Source organism: Lepidochelys kempii, chromosome 11 (genome assembly GCF_965140285.1).
Source record: "Lepidochelys kempii isolate rLepKem1 chromosome 11, rLepKem1.hap1, whole genome shotgun sequence".
NCBI classification, from domain to species: Eukaryota; Metazoa; Chordata; order Testudines; family Cheloniidae; genus Lepidochelys; species Lepidochelys kempii.
In genome coordinates this window covers 62,069,197-62,088,600 of record NC_136390.1, presented here as the reverse complement: position 1 = coordinate 62,088,600, position 19,404 = coordinate 62,069,197, and the positions used below count along the sequence as shown (strand labels likewise).

The window sequence follows — 19,404 nt, the reverse complement described above, 5'->3', positions numbered from 1 at the left end:
CCAGAATCTATCATGCGTAACTTTTCCTAGCCACAAATAAGCCAATAATTTTGGGCTGCAAAGGCCAAACGCTCACATTGCAGACCAAGGAAAAGAGAGTCCTTTTTTATATAACCCTGACAAGAATATGGGTAAAGTTTTCAAAATAACTTAAGTACCATTTTCAAAAGTTGCTTAAGACACTGAAGGAGTCTAAATCTCATTGAAAGTCAATGGGCCTTAGGCTTCTAAATGCCTAGGTCAGTTCTGAAAAATGGAACCTACGTGCTTTTGAAACTTTTACCCCATATCTAAAGTACCGTGGGGCTGCTCAGCACAAGAATAATAATTTATGGTATACAAGTTCATTTATTCCTCAGACCTCCTTCCAACATGAGGAGGGCCCTACCACATTCATGGTCCATTTTGGTCAATTTCATGGTCATAGGATTTTAAGAATCATAAATGTCAGTGATTTCAACTATTTAAATCTGAAATTTCAAAGCGTTGTAATTGTAGGGGTCCTGATCCAAAAGGGAGTTGCCAGAGGGGGCAAGGCTACCGTAGGGGGGTTGCAATACTGCTACCCTTACTTCTGCGCTGCCTTCAGAGCTGGGCAGCCGGAGAGCGGCAGCTGCTAGCTGGGCATACAGCTCTGAAGGTAGCACCCTGCCAGGAGCAGCAGCGCAGAAGTAAGGGTGGCAATATCATACCATGACATCCTTACTTCTGTGCTGCTGCCTTCAGATCTGGGCAGCTGGAGAGCGGCGGCTGCTGGCCAGGAGCCCACTTCTGAAGGCAGAGCCGCCGCCAGCAGCAGCGCATAAGTGAGGATGGCCTGGTATGGTATTGCCACTCTTACTTCTAGGCTGCTGCCTGCAGAGCTGGGCCCTCAGTCAGCAGCCACTACTCTCTAGCCACCCAGCTCTGAAGGCAGCGCAGAAGTAAGGGTGGCAATATCGCGACACCCCTAAAATAACCTTGCAACCCCTCCACCAACTCCCTTTTGGATCAGGACCCCCAATTTGAGAAATGCTGGTCTCCCCCATGTAATCGGTTATAGTAGAGGGTAAAGGCACACAAAAGACTAGATTTCTCAGTGGGAGACCAGATTTCACTGTCTGTGACATGTTTTTAATGGCTGTGAATTTGGTAGGGCCCTAAATATGATCCATTAACACAAATTCCATAGCTGGCCCCTTTTTTGTGTACCACCAGTATGAACTCTCTAAGGAACCTCTATTCAATAACCACATCTTTTCTTAGTGGGAAGGAACAGAACATTCCAGCCTTCAAGATTTTCTCTGCTCAAGGGAGATGAAGAACTGGTTAGCACAATGTGCAGCATGCAAACCAAATGTTGCCCGTTACCATCTGTAATGAAAACACGAACTAAAATTGCTAGCTACTGCAGAAAGGCTACAGTTAAAATTGTGGTTATGTAAACACAGCTCAAAGGCTCCTACTGACAGCACAGAAATTGCTTGAGGGATCCCAAAAGGCAGATAATGTACTATTTTCTTCTAGCCAGCATGAACAAACTCTCTGCTGAAAACGTACCACAAGTAGTACGACAATCTGGTTTATTATATGTCAAGTACAGATTGTGTGCCCAATGCTGTGTAAGGCACATGGAATGCCATGATCTACGCTCCAACGTGCCACGCTAAGGAGACAATACAGTCAAACAGAAAATACAGCCGGTGACCAAACAATGGTGGTGGGGAGGGGCTGTTTCATCTTTAATAGAGTACAGCAAAACATTTTGATACAAAGGATTAAAAATTGATAGGCTTTGCAGAAAATGTGTGTTTTAAGCAGCGATTTGACCAAGCATCAGTGCATAAGTGAAGGAAATTCCCAAAGGCAGAATAGGAGAAGGAACAATAACTAGCAAAGGTGAAGTATACAATAGGAATAGATAGGCAGGAGGCATAGGTCATTTACGATAATTAGTATTCGATTTGCAATTAATATAGTGAAAAGGGAGTGGCTGTGAAAGCGGCTTGAGATGTAGCTCCAATTTCACAAAAAGGCCCAATCCTGTGAGTCTTTTAATCAGGTTAATTGGTGTAAAACACATTCTTCCATTCATTCGGTCTTTCCTTGTGTGCAGCCGAATAAAAGCCACTGCATTTTTTCACTCACGTGATGCTGCCTGAGATCTCCAAACTGCAATGATTACTTAATTTACATCTGATTTAGAGTCTTAATATCTCAGCTGTGATTTTACATAACATTTCTGCCTTTGTCTCTCATTTCCCTAATTCACACATAGATTGAGAAAAGTGTTGTCTAGGAGAAAGTACCCTATTGCCCCAGGAGGTCAATCGGATTTCAGTTGGGTTTAAGATTTTAATACTTTTTTCTATCTGGTAGCACAATATATTTCAGTGGTTAAAACATCATATTTTCATTCATCTACATAAAAGCGGACCAAAGAAATTCTGCCTTTAGACCTTCATATGCAACACTCACTAAAGTGAATTGAGTATTTCATGTGACTATCTGAGGGCAGCATCTGGCGAAATGCTTTAAACTTTTTATTTTATCATTATTAACATGCATGAACTTTTCATACAAGTATTAACAAATCTTATTCATAACTTGAATGTGTTACCCTTAAAAGTCTCATCTGCGTTTTGCCAATCTTTAATTCTCTGGTCAGGCCCAATATTTTAAAGTGGAAAGTTAAGTATTTCTCATAATTCAGTACTTTAGTCTTCAACCCACCAAAAAGATGGGTAACTGAAGGTAACATCTGAAGGCAACTGGGTTGGACCAGTGTAAGTGTTCCTGCAGTATTGTTATTACTAGATATCAAGCATAAAAAGGAAAGAAACCAGCTTGATTACTAGGGCTTCTTTTCAATTGCCTTGCACAAGTGTAAAAGTCTACTATTCTAAGCTGGTAGAGTATAGTGCACCCAGGAGAAATTTAGGTAGGCAAAACATACTTACTAGAACATTTGCTACTTTTTGAACAGCAGTGTGAAGGCTATATAAGGTTTTCCATTAACGTAATTTCAGTTTTTTTCAGTGAATTTGTTTTGATCATGGTTTTATCCCATGCGTGTTTGTGTGTTTCTGTCAATTTAAAAGTGATCAACTTTTACTGGAGCAAACAGCCATAGAAAGAGAATTGCAAAAGGCAAGTATTTGCAGATGCAAATATTCTCTCCAAAGTCCTTGCAATTTAACCAATCAAGAAAAAGAAACAGAACAATCACAGCTCTACAACACAGCTCAAGGTTTGAATATCTATGATCTTTCCATAAAGTAAACATTTCATAAGTAAACAACCAGATAAGTTGAATGATGACTCAATGTGAGGAAACTGTAATATACTTGCACATTATTTGCTCAGCTCTAGTGAGTATCAGAGTTAGAATCTGGCAAAAACACTGAGGTTAATACCACTGTTCTAAAGAAAAATACTACGTGATCAGTACTGATCCCAGGATACAAAGATTTTGATTTTACACTGCATTCAAAAGACAGAGCCTGAAAATTCATGCTGCAACATTGGTTCAGGACCAACTCAGAGGGAAGACTGACATTTACTCAATCACCAATACCATTTCCTGTAGCGCTAGGTGTTCTGGGAAAGTCTCCTGCCCAAACACTAACCTGTCGCAACTTTTCTTAGGCTAGTGAGATCTTATGAGCTCACAGCACAAAGTACTGGAGTGCATATATTAGGTTATTTTTCTCCATCTGAAAGAAATTCTAAGAGTGGAAGATTCAAAACGATATTCCTGTGATATGATTTTCCCCTAAAAATGTCTTCATTATACATTATATTCAATTCATGTTTACAGACACATCTACAGAGTCTACCTACAAGAAAAAGAGACAAATTCACCTGAGTTTGGCAATGGAAGGTTGACTTTTTAATTAATAGTCCCTAATTTAAAACTAAGCTGAACACAGGACTTTTTAGTTTTCCAGTACTAAATCTGTTGTGGAGAACTAAATGTGTGCACTGCACACACAAACAAAAATTGCAACCATCTAGAAGATAATAAGGTGATAAGTAACAGTCAGCATGGATTTGTCAGGAACAAATCATGTTAAACCAACCTAATAGCTTCCTCTGACAGAGTAACATGCCTTGTGGATGGGGAGGAAGTGGCAGATGTGGTACAGCTTGACTTTAGTAAAGCTTTTGATACTGTCTCGCATGAACTTCTCAGAAATAAACTTGGGAAATACAACCTAGATGGAGCTACTGTAAGGTGGGTGCAAAACTGGTTGAAAAGCCGTTCCCAGAGAGTAGTTATCACTGGTTAACAGTCAAGCTGGAAAAGCATATCAACTAGAGTCTCGCAGGTATCATTTCTGGATCTGGTTTTGTTCAGTATCTTCATCAATGATTTAGATAATGGCATAGAGGGTAAACTTATAAAGTTTGTGGATGATAACCAAGCTAGGAGAAGTCGCAAATGCTTTGGAAGATAGGATTAAAATTCAAAATGATCTGGACAAACCGGAGAAATGGTCTGAAGTAAATAGTTGAAATTTAACAAGGACAAATGCAAAGTACTCCACTTAGGAAGGAACTATCAGCTAGACACATACTCCCTAGGAAGGAGTACTGCAGAAAGGGATCTGGGAATCATAGTGGATCACAAGACTCAACAGTGTAACACTGTTGCAAAAAAAGCAAACATCATTCTGCGATGTATTAGCAGAAGCATTGTAAGCAAGACACAAGAAGTAATTCTTCCACTCTACTCTGTGCTAATTCAGCCTCAGCTGGAGTATTGTGTCTAGTTCTGGGTGCCACATTTCAGGAAAGATGTGGACATACTGGAGAAAGTCCAGAGAACAACAACAAAAATGATGAAAGGTCTAGAAAACATGACCTATGAGGGAAGATTGAAAAAATTGGGTTTGTTTAGTCTGGAGAAGAGAAGACTGAGAGGGGACATAACAGTTTTCAAATACATAAAAGGTTGTTACAAGGAGGAGGGAGAAAAATTGTTCTCTTTATTCTCTGAGGATAGGACAAGAAGCAATGGGCTTAAATTGCAGCAAGGGCAGTTTAGGTTGGACATTACGAAAAACTTCCTGTCACGTTAAGCACTGGAATAAATTGCCCAGGGTGGTTGTGGAATCTGCTTCATTGGAGCTTTTTAAGAGCAGGTTAGACAGATACCTGTCAGGGATGGTCTAGAGAATACTGAGTCCTGCCGTGAATGCAGGGGACTGGACCAGACGACCACTCGAGTTCAACGATCCTATGAAAAACTCCCTTGCTAACTGCCCATGCCTACAAACATGTGCCTTAGACTCTCTGGCAGAGAGGGGGAGAGAGACGAGGCAGTCTGTAGTTATGCCCCAAGCACATGCTCACGCAAAGTGCTGATGTCATACAGATTTCTATCTACTGAAGGGGAAAGCAAGAGTGGGCTTTCCGAGCCATTTTTCTGCCTCCTCTGATCCTGGCATTGGCAAGAAGCCGAACGAGCTCTAATGGTAAATTAGAGCAGCCAGCAGACTCCTCTAGCTTATGCCAGATGAAACAGTCTCCTAGGAACCATTCTGTGAGTCCAGAATCACTAGAAGAGTGAATGTGTGAGACCCATCTTTGAATGTCCCCTGTGTGCAGCAGAATGTGTAGATCCAGCTTTACAGCACTTTACAGCTCTACATCAAGACAGCTTGAAGTGCCCTTTGCATTGCTTGAGCAGTACCAAAGAGAATTACCCTTAGTGAAGGATCTCTCCCAATCTCTGTCTCTGCAACTAAGCTTTCCAGCAGCAATAACAAAACAACTTGATAGCTCTTAATAAATGTTACTTTTCCAAGTTCCATTTTAATTCCATGTTTCCTATGAAGTATTCCTTTGGCTTGTAAACAGTCAGTAATGCAATCAGTTATAATTCTCTTTTACAGCACCACTTTAAAGATGTATCTTCAATAAAAAAAAAAAAAAGTGTCACAGCTTGGCATATTACTCCAGAGAGAGCCAGGCCATTACCAACAAAATGTTCTGACTCTTTAGGTGGCCAGAGAGCATAGTCCTTGAAGAAGAGCATCCGGATCATAGTGAAATTATTGTCTCAATGAAGGGGAAGCCAGTGAGACTATGCTACGGGAATGAAACACTGGGGTTCTTTAGAGGGCCAGGCTATGACATATTGGAAAGTACCGACTGGACTGCGACATCTGGGAAAGAAACCAGGTGATTGGACAAAAGGATCATCTGTCAAATAATCCACACCATGCATTAGTCTGGCTCCCACGTCCAGTACAGTACTCAGCTCTAAGCCAGAACATTCTGGGTTCAAGCCACAGACCAGTACTGTACTGGAGGTGTCCTTCTTTGTGGACTAGCAGTATGTAGCTTGCTGAGTCTGTCAGAGCAAATTCTGTTTTAGCAACAACATAAATTGTAAACAGAAGCTTAAAAACCACCACTTGGTTTAAATGCAATGTCATGCCCTACGAAAGGTGGGAGAGGATTCCTGACATCAATCAGTCATAGTCACATATCAGACCCTCACTGCTCAATGGTAGGCTTTTATTACACTTTCTGGTATGTATAGCAGCAGCAGATCTAAAATGAGAATCACTTAGAATCAATGGGATGGGATTCGTCTGTCCTCCTGTCCAGTGCAAGTGCTGCCACTGTAATAAACAGAAATCTGATAACTTCATACTGTCAGCACAAAATGAAGCGCTGACCTTGACCTGTGTAACTTCATCCAGTAATTTTTTCATAACTCCTACATACCATGCTACACTGCTATGATCTAATAAGAATCTACAAGTAATTAACTGGAATTTTTTTAAAACCGAAGCCTTAATCAAATATATATTCTTATCAGGGTTCCAAGGCAGCAATAAATTGGGACATTTAAAAAACTGGGATCTAATCCAATCTGTGATCTGATCAGGGTTCAATGGTTATAATAAATTGGGACTATTAAAACTGGGATCCCATCCAACACCTTATTTTGTCTAAACCACAGGACCTAGCTGTGCTGCAAAGTCAGGAATATTCAATGAACAGTAATGCAGGTTGGATTAACCCTTAATAAATAGTGATGCAAAAAACACAGGAGTCCCAAACAGGTATGGTCTTCCCAGAATTGAGCTGTGATGGAAATAAAGTACCAAGATTTTATCAGAGAATCAATATGACCATCTCCAGGTTTTTATTTTTATAATAATAATAATAATACTCCAAGACTTAGCAGACTACAGCACAAAAGCCACATGGGTTTGTTAGCTATCTGTGTGTGTAGGTTTTAAAATATACTGGTTTTGAACACCACAAGCATGCACTTCTCATTCCAAACAATAGCTGGCCGTTTTATCAGATTGCAGCTCATGCGGCTATTCCGGTTTTCATTTTCATTTCCAGTAACACACAAATCCTCTGTAATTAAATAAAATGAAATAAATGCTGATAGAACAGGAATAGATTTTCACTCACTAGTATTCTCTCAAAATGTTTTCTCTCTGAATGTTTTTATTTCTGTAAGATGCATTTAGTTTCTAAAGGGATCGCGCAGCTGCAAAATTAAATTTCAGTTTGCCAAATATCAAAAACACATGTATTGATTTAAACTATGAGAATGGGCAACAAATGCAGCAGCCGATAAGACAAGGGAGAAGGTTGCACAGCTTTTGGAAGGAAAATTTAGAATCCTGAATGTAGAGATTGAATCCAATTAACTTTCTCCAAATTTGAGATTTGCTCTTACCTACCTTCAGTTCAGGCCAGTTTTTGAAAATAAGGGCCATTCCCTTTGCTTTTCTTCCTTTCTGCACAAAAACTTAAATGATACTTTTTTAAATCTCCTCAATTAATTCCAGTGAGAAACACAAAACTAAGGTTTAATTAACAAAATAAAGTAGTGCCTCCCATAAGGAACCCAGTGCAGAGCATTGGTCTGTACCCAGTGTGTCTTTATACTCACTAAGTCATATGTTATTTATTAAAATCACCCCAGTGTCAATGAGGAGCTTCATTTAGGGAAATTTTATTCTAACTTCTGTAAGATGTTCGACTGCTGGAAAGGAGACTTTGGTCTCAGCAGGGATGCTCCAGTAAAATCATCCTAAACAAACAGGGAAAAATAGCTCTCTTTCAACTGATACTCACTTTATTTGCATTTGAAAAGAGAATAAATTACTACACGTAAAACTCAAGTACCTAATATATTTTTCTCGTTTGTTTTACAATAGTTTTCAAATGTTAAAAAATTAAAAGGCATCCAAACATGAGTTAGACAGGAAGGGAAGGGGAAAAGCTTGGGTTGAAAAAATTAAATAAATAAAATGACCACCTCTTCTGGTACTTGATAATTTACTAAAACAACAGCTTGTTTTTAAAATGTAAAAAATGACAATTTGGTAGTAACTGACTCTGAACACACTAAAAATATAAATTTGACTCAGATTAAAAAATAAATAAATCAGCCTTAGACATAGTATTTGCTTTTATTCCTTTTATGGACAAAGCCTCCGAAGCACGAACAAAATGAGGAGTTTATTTAAAATAGGGCCTCAGTCCAATAAACCATTGACTTGCATTAGAAAGGCCAAACTACCAGTTCAGAGAATCAAATAGCGGGGCAAGGAAAACCTCCTAATACAATACAGCCATGAAGTTCTGACATTCTTCGGTGAGGCTTTAGTCATATGTGCTACTATGAGCAATGAAAGACTGAAGGAGAGTGGAAAAAAGGAATAAACTGTGAAATTTACAGGAGGTGCTGACTTCATATGCAATTAGATACAGATATGGCTATTACTGAGAAAGTAAGACTCACATCCTAAATTCCCATGAACCATTTCAAGCCCATAGTAGCATCAATCATTGAATGTAATCCAGGTTTCAGAAAGAAAGGGTAGTAGTGGTTTTGGTTGGCGATAGATGGTGAATCAGGAAATGTGGGCGCAGATCCCAGCTCTGATAGAAACTTCCTTTTGTGAACCGGGACAAATTACTGAACTGGCGTCTGTAAAATGAGAATAATGATGCTATTTTCTTTCTCGCACCCTTTGTCTTTTATATCTACCCTGTAAGCTCTTGGGGCAAGGTCTGAGACTTGGTATGTGTTTTTACAGCATCTAACACAACGAAGACCTGATCTTGGCTGGAACCTCTAATGACTACTTCTAATATAAACAATAAATAATTAGAGCGGGTCGAGTTTTTTTTCAACGGAACATGCCAATTTATCGAAACAAACTTCTTGCAGAAATTTATCATCTTCGTTGGGAAGGTTTTTCAGGTCCAGGAAGCAATTTCTAGCCAAAGCACAGAGAAACCCATCCCAAAATAGCCAATAGCCTGGTGGTTAGGGCTGGGCTACGGAAGATCCAGGTTTTAAGTCCCCGCTCAGCCTGAATTGGAGCAGGGACTTGAACCTGGTTCCCCTACATTGCTGGTAAATGCCCCAAGGACTAGGCTATGGAGTCAGCCTCTCTCTAGCCCAGTGAACATTTCATTAGTTCTCTCTCATGTTTTTTCATGAACAATTTTGAAAGCTCTTATTTTTGTTCTGATGTGGAATGAAAACAAATTTCAAAACCTCAGATTCTTTTTGCGGAATGGAATTCTTCCTTTCCAGCCAGCACTATAAATAATAACTATGTTTTACCTTCACATTTTAGCGTAGGTTGTGTTGGTGGTACAAAACTGGTACAGAGAAGCAAGGAAAGGAAACACAGAAAAGAAAGGACTAAAAAAGAAAGATGTGGAATGGAAATAAGATCTACATGAGTACAGCAACAACATTTCACCTTGTAAGTAAGGGTCATATGTGCAGCCTGATGCCCACTGGGTTTTATGAAATACCATGTTATTGGGTGGGGGGGAATATTTGCACTTTGCAAAACTCCAAAAGAAATCCTACTCTTCCAAGTTGCAAATGCACTTCCTACTGGAAAACACACCCCACAGAGATCTTGTGCCTTTGGAGGCATGCCAAACGTGCAGTGCATGCAAAACCAACCTCCCAACATCATGCAAGGTCCACACAGCTGCTAGGATGCTGAAATGCCCTTGATCATTAATCCTACCCCACCCACCCCAAAAATCAACAACTCGGACGTCTGCCACTAACACCTGATATAGATAGCTCAGGGTCTTAAAAAAATGTGTCAGATCGATGTATACACACATGTGGTGAAGGGGTATTGGTTAGTGTGGCAGACCTTTGAAAAACCCAGGCAGTCAGCATTTAACTGACATACAACCTCAAGCAGCCAAACTAAGTTTGTTATTCTAGGGGATAGAATTGAGACTTCAGAATAAAAATTACTATGTAACTATTCATGGAAAGGTAAAATTAGATAGGTAATTAATATCACTTATGAAAGTCAAAATTAGAAAAGTAATTAATACTTTGCTCAAGGTTAGTTAGGAGATTGTTTTGTTTACAGTTCTGTAGTCTATCACGCTACAGTCAAGTACTTGTTAGTTTTGTCATAAATACATTTCACTCCAAACAAGAGTGCAGTTGAAAAGATGATGCCTACATTCTAGTAAATCTTTAGTGAAGCTTGGTTTGTTAAAGATGAGACAACGTATGCAGAATTGCAGTTAGTGAAGTCATAGTAGCAGTGAGATCTATGGTGTAGGCTCTCCGCATGGTTTTCTTTGCCAATATGTGCATTAAAATCTTAGGCTTGAATTACATTATACATTATAGGATTACTGAATCTTGGGACACAGTTATAAAACTCATCTATACTGTCTTCATAAGCATCATCATTCGGTGAATAGTCAACAATATAAAGTACTCAATTTCATTTAAACTGGGTTACTTATCTTGAGGCTGATCTTAATCAACCCCTCATATCATTCTTGCACAGAAATGTGTTGTGAGAAAACCAGCTACAGTATGCACTTTTCCTTTATCATTGCTAAAATCTTTGCCACCCTGTGACTAGCAATACAAGACAGGGGTCAAGTCAACTAGTAGATAGTCTTGAACTACCAAACATAGAGAACTATGTTCTTGTTTTAGTTAGAGAAGCGTCATGACCTGCTTGTATATACAATATATGTTATACCATTTTTGGGATAATACGAGGAATTTTTTTATGTAAGCAGAATTACCTGAAGGAGAGAGGGTGATATTTCTATTCATTTGCAATGTGGAAGAAGAATCAAATAAGTGAGTTAAAAATATCAGCTAAGTTCATCAACTTCTCAACACACCTGCTGTTCTCCATTTCAGTCAAACACTTCCAGGGCAGAAAGTTAAATCATTATTAGAGAAGAGAAAACAGAATGATGAAGACATTAGGCTGCTTGTTTCTAATACATCCTTACCAATTTACCATCAGTCAGTGACTATGGATTTTTAAAAAGCAGTTAACACTTAAGAAATGTTAAGAACAATTATCTCATGTCCAATTGGAACATTAGCCCTTTAGACAGAAGGGCTCATTCCTTTCAGTCTGCCAACATTTTAGTAAATGACACTGGCCCTTTAACAGATGGGATACATACTTCTTTGCTTGCCAGTATCCTAATAAAAGACACTGGCTTCTTTAAAATGAAGGACAAATACCTCTCAAATTGCCAGCATCCAAATTGGGAATCAGCAGTTTAAAATAAAGGCGGCACTCCACTGCCTGGCAAAACCAGGGACATGCTACAGAAATTTTAAAGCAAATGGTATAAATCCTACTCTGATATTATTTAATTTAGATAAACTACCTATTAAAACATTGGGTAACTATATCCAATATCAGTACTGCAGTAACTGGATAACCTTAGCAGACTCATTAACCTCTTACATGCACCATCTACTGGAGGGGAACAAAGACCCACCATGTGGGACTATGGTTGCACCCAGAAAGCTAGTCTTTACTGGGGAGGAGGAGGAGAAGAATTTGCTCACCTTCAGGGCAGCACTGCAAGGATTACCTATTTTTCCAGGCTTTTTAGGAGGGTGGGAGGCAGGAGAAGTAAAAGCTATTAGTCCTATTGGGCTGGAAAGGCAGCGAGGTTGTTGAGATTATGGATGGGACAGGCATATTTTATGAGAGAGGAAAAAAACCAACAGAAGTAAAATAAAACCCCCTTGGTTTACAATGGTTCTTCAGTCTCTCAGGACATTCCCTAACCTTTGGGTACTACTTTATTCCCATTGTCCTTAGGCATATTCAGCATTTGTGTACTTTATATTATTACAACATGAATCTAAGAGGTTAATTTCTTCTATAACCTTGAGTGAACAAAACACAAAAAAGGAGGAAACAACATAAAGTTTAATATACCAAAGCTGCACTTAAAGCAGAAAACCTGTGGATTGGCACCATAGTCAGCAGAGGCCTGGAGTGCTGGAAACCACTATGAGGGTTGCAGGAAGAAAGGGAGCCTGGAGACCCATAAGAAGCTGCTCCTACTGCCTTATGGAGGAGAGGGGAAGCCCAGTGCACAGAGCTCCAGAAGTAGCAGCTGACGTAGCATTGGGAGGGAGGGAGGGGAGGAGAAATGAGGCGAGGCCTCAGGAGAAGGTCCTCTTACTGACATTGGGTAGTGTGGGCCCTGAAGAGGAGCTGCTGCACCAGGCTGTGCAGAGAATGCATTAAGCACTATCGTAGAAGTAAAGGAAGCAGAGTAGATGTTGTTATGCAGTAGCCCAGCATGGCAGCAGCCTCATGAAGGGAAAGCCAGAAGACTGGCCTAACAATGTTGCAGTGCAGAGACCGATAGGCGGAGGGCTGGGATGGCATATCACCGGTCCAGGCCTGGAACAACTGTCCTGGCTTTCCTTCCTACATAGGAGGTCCTTGCCTTCTGTTCTTCTAATCAACATAGATGTTTACATGATTTACTCACCTTTCACGCTCATCTTTCATCTTTTCTAGTTCTTCTTCTCTCAGTGTGCCGTGTTTTGGATCTCCCTTCTGGTCAGCTTTCCCACCTTTCTCCTCTTTCCTCTTTCCAAATCTGATTAAGACATTAGGGAAGAGTCAGGGGAAGGGGAGAGAATTAGTAGAGGAAAAATGCAATATTTACTGAGTACACAACAAAGCTGGAGATTTACACAATCACAACGTAATGAGCGATTGCCTAGAGTAAGTGACCTATTGCAATAATAAAATAAATTACCAATAATTCTGACTAAGAACCATTTACACAGTATTTGATCACAATTGTATTTGAACCTTGAGTGCATTGTAGAAATTACCACCTCGCAAGACCTGAAACAAAAGCAGCTGCGATGCTAAGCTATTATTAGCATACATTTCGAAGTAGCTGAAGGTTCTTCTTACCAGAGAATAGGCTCTCTGAAAACAATCTTCAGAACAATCTTATGTGCCAACATACAGAGTTGGCCATATGTTCTACTCCTATTGGTAAAAATTGTCACTTGTTTGCATATGGCTTTAATTTAAAGGTATAGAGTTGATTTTTGTTTAAAATCACAGGAAGGTGCAATCAGGATGAAAAATAAATCTTGCCTTATTGCAAGATGAGAGAGAGAGCTACTTCACAAAAGTTCCCTCTTAAATGCTTTACTTTCTATCTAATAATATATTATTATTTAATATTTATATTATGAGAATGCTCCAGAGATCCATTGTATTAGGCACTGTACAAAGACATGCAAAATTATATTCCTTTCTTCACAGCACTTGCAAGAGGTTATTAAGTGGCAGAGCTAGATTTCATTTCTCATTGAGTTAGATCTTGAGGTTGGATACACAAAGCATTATGGGCTAACCCCTCCCCCCACCCCCCAAATTTGAAATCCTGAATTTTATAGGTCACAAATGATCAGTCATTTTTATCATATTGCAACCTTTCAAGTGCCTTTACATGCAAATTAATTAGAAAAATTATTTCTTCACGGAGCTTGCTGTATTTTAACTTCATTAATATGCCTCACAACTTTTTGAATAGTTCTATGGAAGTCAGTAACATTTCCTTGGAGCTCTTTCCTTTTTTATTCTTTTTTATTTTTCATTTCAGTCCAAACTGCCTTCAGTACGATAGCTGAAGTACACTACACAGACTTCAGTTGTAAATCACATAACTCCTTTGATCAAAGCGGAATTATTGTGTCTGTTCAGTCGGACGACGTCCACACTTGGAGCTAGAGGTGTGAGGCCCAGCTCAAGCAGACATGCTCACACTAGCTCTCATCGAGCTAGTGGACTAAAAACAGTAGCGTAGCCCTGGTGTCAGAGGCAGTGGGGAGTGGCGGCACAGACTAGCTACCCACAAGGTCCAGGGGGTTTGTACTTGGAGTGACTAGGATGTGCTGCTGCAGCTACATTGCTATTTTTGCCGCGCTCACTTGATGAGAGTTAGTGAGAGTATGTCCGTGTGAGCTGGGAATCACACCCCTGGCTCCAAGTGTAAACGTACCTTCTGACTCCCAAAGTAATGATCCAGATTGCTCGTGAATTTAATCAATGGGCCTGAGCCTACAGAAAAATGAAGTCACTAGAAACTAAAGGACAAATCTTGCAGATAAAGACGGCATTTCCGTTATGACAGCAGCCATATTTACACAGGCTCGGGAAGTACGGGTGTGGGGGGTGATGCAGCACCCCCAGGTTTTATGTGGGACTGCTGGCCCTGTGCCCAGGACTCAACTCCCCAGGCTCAGGTCTTGGGGGCCGGCCCTGTGCCCCACTCCCCATCTGTTGGCTCCATGGCCAGGACTCTGCTCCCTGGCCTTATGCCTGGATTTCCACGCCGAGCCGAGCCCCGCCCCCCCCCCCGCTCCCAGGCCTCCATGCCTGGCCCCTTGCTCCCAGGGCTCCACTCCTGGCCCCATGGCTGGGGCTCTGCTCCTGGCCCCTCACGTGGGGTTCTGGCTGCCGGACCCTGCCTGGGGTTCCGCTCCTGGCCCTACGCCTGCTCCCAGCTATGGCCACAGCCTCAGCCCCCTCTCCAGGTCCCCCCTCACAGCGACACAGCCCTGCTCCCAGCCTCAGCTCGGGGGAGGGGCATGGACAGGGGTCAGGGGGCTGGCTTTCAGCACCCCCCACTACTAAAAATGCTCCAGCACCACTGCATGTTGGTGGGTGAGTGAATGAGAGAAAAAGACACGGTGAGGGTGGAGGAGGAGGGGGGAAGAAGCAGAGGTGCCAGGCAAGAGGACTGGATCCTCCCTTGCACAGGGTACAGAAGAGCTCCAGGGTGGCTCTTTGCAATGGAATGAGGAGGGAGACTGGACATACTGGTGGTATGGTGGGTGTGTCTGTACAAACCTCATCTTACTCTTCCCCACATCTCTGCAGTAGCAGCCACAGCCCCAAGTCCTATTTAAAACAGTAATAGCCTGCTACTCCAGAAAATACATACCAGCCATACTTGGTTCTCCTTCTGGAGTCCTATCTCACTACGGGGCAGCGGAATCGTTACATTTCATAACTGCGCTCTTCAGGAGTGGAAAGTCTACACTCTGGCTCCATTATCAACTGTGGTCTCCAGAGACTGTGGAGCCGCACACATGTGATGGGGAGTTTTCCGCAATCTGAGGGGAGAACGTAGCAGCTAGGAAGAGACGGTTAAGGGTAGGCATGTGGGTGTGTATATGTACAGGTGAGAGAGTGACTGAGAGAGCATGCGTGTGAGAAAGAGAAAGAGGGATGGACACAGAGACTGGTGAAAAGAAGAGCTAGATGGGACCTTGCAGATGTTTTTTCATATAGTAATGCAAGGAAAAACCAAACTAAACCCACGCACACACCTTAGTCCAACACCTGCAGGATGGATGGGAAAATAATCTGTTTTCCAGCACCTGCATATTCACTGAAGATCTCGCTTGGCAGTATCCTCAAGAGAGAATGTATTAGCTCTTGAGTCCTGGCCCTGATCTGACTCTGGCAGTTTGTTTATATTCTTCCTGCCTACAGTTCCCCCATAGTATCAATTACGGCTTTGTGGAGTCTAGTATTTGTCTTGAGTATTTATAGATGTTGAAAACATTATTCTTGGGCATTTTGTGTTGCTGTAGGGAGGTAAAGTTAGATATGTAGCATACAAAAAATGTTTTTTTAAAAAAATTGAACCCCTTTGAGTTTCAAGTCTGGGTATTATTTGTTGCTTACAAAAGGAAGTATTTTTTAAATAAAATGACAATTTTGTTTGTAATAAGTGCCAGTTTTAAATCTCTGCACAAACAGTGCTGTTTGCTAGTATAGCGGCTGTTGCCACAAATTGGTAAGGTCAAATATAATTATAAACTAGCAATGGTGGATTGGTCTTGATGAAAACAAGTTTTTCTGCTATTTTTGACTTCACCCTAGAGCTGTGTGGGCTTACAATATTTACCTTCACACTAAATACACAGTATGTTGCCTAAGGCTGGGAAAATGTTCTGATTTTGGCCTCTTCCGTTCATTACTAAACTCTTAAAAATCTATTCCTTATTACTGTTTATTATTATCATGATGTTTTGCAGAACAGCAAAAATCCAGCATGGACATTAAGGGACAGAGAGAGAGAGACAGAGTGTGTGTGTGTGTGTAAAATATATATTTGCAAAAATCCAACACCAATTAAAAAAAACATATGTACTACATAAAACCACAAAATATCCAGCATCTTCTCTGACAGCATGAATACACCATGCCCTGAAATTTATGGTATTTGCAAAGGTCTGCGTTCTCTGATGTGTTCTAAATTACCACAGACATATGCTGATGAAATTAACTTCTACTTATTGTAATTTTGCATAATTTTGTGCATTCCAGGCTTAATATTTCTCTAACGTTTAGGGGACAAAATTCTTTCCTTGCTAACCTCACATTGGGCCTGATTCTAAGCTCCCACTGAGCTTAAATGTATGGGAACAAGGCTGTTGGAACAACTGAGTTATGGTATTAATCAAGTTAAGATGAAAATTTTGTGAAAAGTGAATGGCTTTTGGCCTCAAGGCTTACAAAATCTGCAGACAACAAATAACTGGATTACAGTAAAACCTGCCTTTTATATTAAAATGATTGATATAAGACTAAAACCATTAGTGAATAAATTTATTGCACACCAATCTTTAAAAGCTCTTTCTACTACACTGTATGTAGGGAAATTCTCTTAAGGTACTATCTGACACAATTGTTATTTATTCAAAAACTTACATAGCAAAGGGAGGAATATAATTAGAAGACCTGAAAAATGAACAGAGTGTGTGCATCTGCTTAGATTGTTTTGTGTGGAATGAAACCACTTAAAATAATAATAGAGGGGAAAAAAACATGTAGCAAAGTTATGCGTTTATGTGTCCTATGCAATATAGTGATTACCTGGTGTAATGCCTGTGAAGGAAGTTGTAGCCATAGAATCATTAGTATGCTTTTCACTATACAAGGACAATATTCCAAATGCTCTGAGCACACTACTCCTGCATGCAGAAGTAGAGAGGGATTTTCTTTATGTGATCTGCCCTCAGAACGATGAAAATGAGTGAGTCATCCTCATGTGAAAACCCATGTACTATTCTTGAAAACACGTTGTACTACTCAGATGGATTTCCCTTTGCTAGTATTAGCTTTACCCATTGAAAGAAATCACCACGTCCTGAGAATAATTAAGGTATTTTCCATTAGAAACACTGAGTGAATCAACTCCTTGAATACCAAATGTGTGATTTCTTACTGGAATATTTATGACTATATTATTGGTTCTGGTATATAAAGAGGGAATGTTTATATTTCTACAGTGAATGTCAAGAGATAGAGAAAAAAGGCTCCCGGACTGTTCATTCTGTCAATGTCTTCATCCCTTTTTACATTTCAAGATTTCAAGGACAAAAGCAAACCTCCTGTTCTACGGTCCTGCTCTGTTGTTCCGGGAAAAATGTCTTAAATGCAAGACCTAAAACTGTGGTCATGGCAACATTTCATTTCTGTGTTAAACAGTGAATTTCCAGATCTCAAATGTGTTGATATTTGCTTCATGGATTAACAAGCAGGGAAGTCTATAAAGTCCCCACACTTCTAAGCAGGAGAAACATCTGCTGGGTAGAGTCCCAAGCAGCTTGCTAGCTAAATTCAGCAATTGGGAATTCTTTAGTTAATTAGGTTCCCCCTATCGGTAGGTGTCACTGCAGCTAATAAAGAATGGAATTGCAAACATCTGTGGTGAAAGAAAAATAATTCAACTAGTCCAAGACATGAAAAAAACAAACATGCACATATCCCAATAATGCCATGGTATCTCCAGAAACGATTTGGGAAAAAACCTAGAGTGATTTGTAAAGTGTATATAACAGAAACACCCATTTCACAGCCAAAAACCCATGCTGAGATTATTAAAGCAGCTCCACTGTGAAAGACTAGAAATATAAAAATAACCCTCAAAATTAAATCTGAATGCAAGTAAGATGGGTGAGCAAGAAAGATAAAGATACTAATAAGGTATGATTTTCAGGTCCACAGAGGGACTATAAAAGCTTATTAACTGCCGCTACTGCCATGAGTTTTAAGTTATTTTATCACTCAGCTTTACAGCAGAAGAAATACTCTCTAGAAGCAATGCTGTGCTTTGATTAATTACTTTCATACATACACTTTTACAGGATATTAGACATTGCTGTAAAGATCTTTAGTGAGTCAGATTAACTGCTTGTGATTACTGCTCCAGACTCATTTTATGTTTATATTTTTTTTAACAGCAATGTTAATTAAATATTTGTTTTATATTTTTAGTGTTTTTCTAAATATTTAAAAGCAAGCCGTATAGTATTATTGGGAGAAAAGGTTTTACGGAAGCTCCTGTACTACAGAGAATATGTAGCAGGTCTCAGTAGAAGCAGCCCATGATTGGAGAACAAGTGCACACGACAACTATACAGTGCAAGTCAGTCACAGTTTATAATAAAGCACTATAGAGAATAATTTCCCCTGTTCAGCAAACGCAGGTACCCGCCTTCCTTTTCTTTCATGACTGGCACCACCATTTCCACAAACTAAGAAAAGGTTGCTATGAGGGAGCAATAGGATCTGTAAGAAGATTTGGTTTCTTTTGCCAGAAGGGAGTGGTTACATAGACATCTTGGGATTCTCACACCCATTTAACCTGCTTTGGATCACTTCAAAAGCTGCACTGAGCATAGAATTATTTGCAGATGGAAGTACTGTACTGTAGTTCTAAGCAATAAACACAATCGAACTCTGCATTCATAGGGCTGCTGAGACTATCTGTGGAAAGAGAAAACTGATCTGGCCACAGGCTAATGAATTTAGTCATGTGCGGTCCAGGTCAATTTATTAGATTTTCTGTAACTATAAATCTGAGGTGAATTTTTTAAATTAAGCTCTAAATTCAGCTACATTTTGGTACATCAAAGTATGCTCATGCTAACCATCTTCAAATCCATTTTGGAGAGAGTTCAATTGCAGCAATAAAACAATGGGGTTTAGCTGATAACAGGCAACAGGAAAAGGAAAGGTTTAGCAGAAAAAGTTGATATTCAGAAGATTTCTT

General features: G+C 40.1%; 1 protein-coding gene across 7 annotated transcripts in view; it reads right to left on the bottom strand.

Annotated features, from left to right (window-relative positions):
- The window catches only part of PARD3B (par-3 family cell polarity regulator beta), a 602,509-nt gene that overhangs the window by 115,025 nt on the left and 468,080 nt on the right, over positions 1-19,404 (bottom strand). For all 7 annotated transcript variants that reach the window (XM_073306519.2, XM_073306521.2, XM_073306522.2 and 4 more), the window contains one exon: positions 12,799-12,909. In XM_073306519.2, the coding sequence (XP_073162620.1) occupies positions 12,799-12,909 (111 nt within the window). The remainder of the gene's footprint in view (positions 1-12,798; positions 12,910-19,404) is intronic.